At 38.8% G+C, this 4,952-nt stretch overlaps 1 protein-coding gene across 1 annotated transcript; it reads left to right on the top strand.

Annotated features, from left to right (window-relative positions):
- The first annotated feature begins 1,990 nt into the window (after window positions 1-1,990).
- LOC129101602 (nuclear factor 7, brain-like) lies at window positions 1,991-4,013 on the top strand. The gene has a single exon (XM_054611480.1). The coding sequence runs from the start codon at window positions 1,991-1,993 to the stop codon at window positions 3,416-3,418; it is 1,428 nt and encodes a 475-aa protein (XP_054467455.1). The 3' UTR covers window positions 3,419-4,013.
- Window positions 4,014-4,952: the final 939 nt, after the last annotated feature.

Raw genomic sequence — 4,952 nt, 5'->3', positions numbered from 1 at the left:
TCTCTCTGAACAGACTCATAAAACAGATCACTGTCACTGCAGCTTTGACATTTCAGTGCAGTGATTGAAACAGGTGACCCAACAGAGACCTGTTGGGTCACCTGTCAGCAGAACATGTTTCCTGTTACATGTTCTTGTTGGCTGGAAAACAAAAATGTTGTTAAACTGGTTCAGTGTCAGTCAGCCTATTGAAATGTTCAGTCCCAACAGAGACCTGTTAGTGAGAGTTTGAAGAACACTTCCTGGTGGATATAAGAGATGGCTGCCATGTTGACAAGTTACAAGAAAAAGCCATAATCTGTCACGTTGACAGCTCTTGTTTCTCTGTCACAGGTTTGCCATAACCCTGTCGTCTATGTTTACAACGTTCACAGAACATTAAACGGATAAACTACTCTGCCTACCTGAATATAATCTTTTGAAGCCTCATTGTTTTCTTGTCTATATGAGTGTCTTGTTTTATTTTCACCTTTTGTCTGGACTGTTGGAAGAATTCCTGAAAATTGAAACAGGAAGTTATGACATTTTTACCTTCAACAGATTGTAAACTGACAAAAATGTATTGATTGTTTCAAACAAAAAAAGGTATTATCTTGTATTTTGTATTGCAGTTTTTGTATATGATGATTCTCATTCCAGGCAATGCATGATGGGATAGATTCAAGGTCTCCTGTGACTTTGAAAAATGTATTAGAGAGTGAGAATGAAAGAGAAGATAACTGACAACATGTTAGAGGAAACACAACAGCAAGATGTACAATATTAGAAGCATCACACAAACCTTAAACAATTATCTGTGTATCAAACAGACCTTAAAACAATTATTTATTTTGTGTTCCTAATTTGTGTCTCAGTTAGACTTGCACACATTTGATTAGTATCAATTATTGATGCCTCATGCAATCATGCAAATTGACCAGACCGTTAACACCTTCCCCCGTCCAAATCAAATTCGTTCTTTAATTTGTTCAGCTGTCAGAGGTCTTATGGACCCACGAGAGCGACCAATCGCACAAGGGCAAGTGAGAGGGTATTTGCTTACCTCTCAGTGGTCGTTAGGCTGGCCAGGCGAAACAACGATCTTGCCCCAGCGTGAGGGCCCCTCGCTGAATCTTTCGATCCTCTGATTTCAGCTGTTTTAAACGAATCCTGCCGACAACGCCAATGTGTAGTATATAATTTGATATCAAAGGATAAAGGAAGATGTCCAGGTCCGTTGATGCAGTTTCAACAATTTCTTTATTGAATCAATGCATCTGAAGTCATTCTGCGCAGAATGGAGCCCATACAGAGATTCAGCATGGACTGAGGCTCTCAGCCTTCAGTCTGAACTTTATATCTGTGTTGTGCATCCCCTCAATGTGCAAAAAGGCATGAAACATGTTGAGCAGTACATACATCATTCAGACATCTTGAAACATACACTTTTTGAAATACGTTCCTGAGACCCTAGAATCTTCCATATGTGTAAACATCACTATAAACAAGGTTGTCATGTCGTATGTTGTTCATGAGTTCACTGCCAGGGCAGCTCCCGAGAACCCAGACTCTCAACATCACACAGCAGGCAACAACTTCATGGCCTCATTACAGCAAGGTATAGCAGAATATGATAAAATACACTACAGTGAAATGAATTATAAACTGACTACGTATCTGTATTTTCACTGAAAGACAAACATTTAATCATACTGGCATGATGCCATGTCAGCAGAACATGTTTCCTGTCACATGTTCTTGTTGGCTGGAAAACAAAAATGTTGTTAAACTGGTTCAGTGTCAGTCAGCCTATTGAAATGTTCAGTCCTCACTGAATAAATAAAAGAAAACAGGAAGAAGATTTTAACATTGTTGAACAGAGCTGAGACGCCATTACAGGGTGTGAGATCTCTGCTGGAAAACACACGTTTGGAATATTTGAAGCAGTCAAGAGACGGGACAGTAACTTGGTGAGTCTTGATATTGAAAGATAATTTAAATACCAAGACAAATGGCTGATGAAAAAGTTCTTCTTGAAGGTTACCTGAACTGCCATGTTTGTTCAGAGACTTTCAGAGATCCTGTGTCTCTGAGCTGCAACCACAGCTTCTGTTCAAGCTGCCTGCAGAAATTCTGGAAACAAGCTGAAAACAAAAACTGTCCCATTTGTAAAAGAAAATCCTCAAAAGACAATATTTGGGTGAACTTTTCACTGAAGGAACTGGCTGACTCTTTTGCTGGGAGACAGAAAACTGGTTCACCTGAGACAGAAAAAGGAGAGAAGAAGGTGGAGGTGGTGTGTAGTAAACATGGAGAAGAGACTAAACTGTTCTGTGAGGATGAAGAGAGAGTTGTGTGTCCTGTCTGTGAGCTTTCTCTCCACCAGAGTCACAAGGTGGTTCCTGTAGAACAAGCAGTCAGTGACCTGAAGGACCAGCTGAGATCTGACTTAGAGTCTCTGCAGGACAAGAGGGACAAACACAAACAAGTGGAGACAACATACAATGAAATGATTCAACACTCCAAGAAGCAGCTGTTGTCCACAGAGAGGCAGATCAGAGCAGAGTTCAACAAGCTCCACCAGTTCCTGAAAGAGGAAGAGGAGTCCAGACTGGCAGCTCTGAGGGAGGAAGAGGAGCAGAAGGGGAAGACCATCAGCAGAGAGATGAAGATGATTCAGGAGCAGATCTCCTCTCTGTCAGACAGTATCTCTGCTGTTGAAGAAGACCTGCAGAAACACAAGGTGTCATTCCTCAGCAGTTATAAAGCCACTCAGACCAGAGCCAGAGTCCAGTGCTCACTGTCAGATCCACAGCTGGTCTCAGGAGCGCTGATAGATGTGGCCAAACACCTGGGCAACCTGTCCTTCAGAGTCTGGGAGAAGATGAAGGACAAGGTCCACTTCAGTCCTGTCATTCTGGACCCAAACACTGGAAACCCCTGTCTCTATCTGTCTGATGATCTGACCAGTGTGAGAAATGGAGACACAAACCAGCAGCTTCCTGACAATCCAGAGAGAAACACTAATTATGCCAATGTTCTGGGCTCTGAGGGCTTCAGCTCAGGGAAACACAGCTGGGAGGTGGAGGTGGGAGACCATCCTCACTGGGATGTAGGTTTGGCTAAAGAGTCAGTTGACAGGAAGGGAGAGCGATCTGCCTCACCAGAATATGGAGAGTGGAGTTTATCACTTAAAAATGGAAAATACACTGATGTTGTTGGTGAGACTGTCAGAGTGAAGAAGAGTCTCCAGAGGATCAGAGTCCAGCTGGACTATGACAGGGGGGAGGTGTCCTTCTACGACCCTGAAGACATGACTCACATCTACACTCACAGAGACACTTTCACTGAGAAACTCTTCCCATATTTCAGTATTGGAAAGGCTGGTGATGCTAAAACTGCTGATATCAAAATCTGTCCAACTGATATTTCTCTGTGATGTTCAGGGAGGGTGGTGAGGTCTCAGTGATTTATCAGGATTATTATAATGGGGGTGTTTTTTTGTTTGTTAGTTACAGACATTTCCAGTTAGTTCTTCAATTTGATAGTACATGAAGAAAAGATAGAGATCCAGGTTAAAGAAACATAAGATTTGAGCAAATAACATGATGTGTTTATGATGTAAATATGCTGCAAGAACTGGGACAAGGAGATTTTAATGGGATCTTTTTTTTTCATGTTAATCTACAGATTTGTTTTTAATTTCAAAGATAAACAACAACCTTAAGTTTGCTTTTTTTAATTAATTTAAATAGTATTTAATTTTAGCATCTTACCTTGTTTATTTCTTACATTTTAGAATTATTTTTCATGTTTCAATTTTCAAATCCTTTTCTTAAGTAAATCATTTTCTTTTCTGTATGAAATCATTCAGATTTATAAATAGTTCATTTTAATGAAATAACATCATTTGACTGTTCAGAATGAACCCAACAGTGAATGTTTATGTAATAATGAACCTGTTATTCACCATATGTGACTGTTGACATATTTTATATTATATAAGTTTTATCCATATGAACAACATTCAGTCTACTTCCTCGTTTCTGTTTCTTTGGCTGTGAAAACTGCAGAGTTTTGATGCAACTAACTCATTCTGACCCATACAGTGTCTTCCATGTCCAGTGTAGCCGACAATTGTGTTCTGTTTTGTGTTGTTGGTTTGTGTTGTTGTTCTGTCTCCTCCCACTGTTTTCATTCTCCTCCTTCTCAGATGTGAGCGAGCCTGGTTCCAAATTGATCATCACCACACCTGTTCCGGATCTCCTATCAGCCATTCCTCTTTAAATAGCCCTTGTTTGGTCGAGGATAAACAACAACCTTGCTTTGCTTTAATTTTCAAAGCTTTATTTTCTGTATGAAATCATTCAGATTTATAAATAGTTCATTTTCATGAAATAACATCATTTGACTGTTCAGAATGAACCAAACAGTGAATGTTTATGTAATAATGAACCTGTTATTCACCATATGTGACTGTTGACATATTTTATATTATATAAGTTTCATCCATATGAACAACATTCAGTCTTCTTCCTTGTTTCTGTTTCTTTGGTTGTAGAAAATTTTGCAGAATTTGTCTTGATATTGTTTATAATTCTTCAATGTTGAATCCAAATTAGAGAACAAAATTGTAATAAAATGTGACATTGACTTTAGGATTGTGTGGATTAGTCCTGCAACCAACAGCTGATTGTGAAAAATGTGTGAAAATTATGGAAAATTGCCAAATAAAAACAACAAAACTTAAATTTTTAACAAATGTGTAGATTGTTTTCTTGATAAATGATTTTAACAACTAATCATTGTTCATTTTAGCAACACTATGGATTAGTAAATTACATGTTCAGCTAATATTGTGGTCAAAAACATTAATGAGTTAATTTCTGTCCCGATTAACTTCTATCAATAAAAATACAAAAGCTGTGCTGCAGTTTGATGAGTTTCCAAACACAGAAACTGATTCACTTTTC

The sequence above is a fragment of the Anoplopoma fimbria genome, chromosome 13 (genome assembly GCF_027596085.1).
Source record: "Anoplopoma fimbria isolate UVic2021 breed Golden Eagle Sablefish chromosome 13, Afim_UVic_2022, whole genome shotgun sequence".
In the NCBI taxonomy this organism is placed as follows: domain Eukaryota; kingdom Metazoa; phylum Chordata; class Actinopteri; order Perciformes; family Anoplopomatidae; genus Anoplopoma; species Anoplopoma fimbria.
This window is presented reverse-complemented; position numbering and strand designations above follow the sequence as displayed.

Excerpts from the sequence above, each read along its gene's own strand:
- LOC129101602 (XM_054611480.1), top strand. The coding sequence starts at position 1,991 with ATGGCTGATGAAAAAGTTCTTCTTGAAGGTTACCTGAACTGCCATGTT.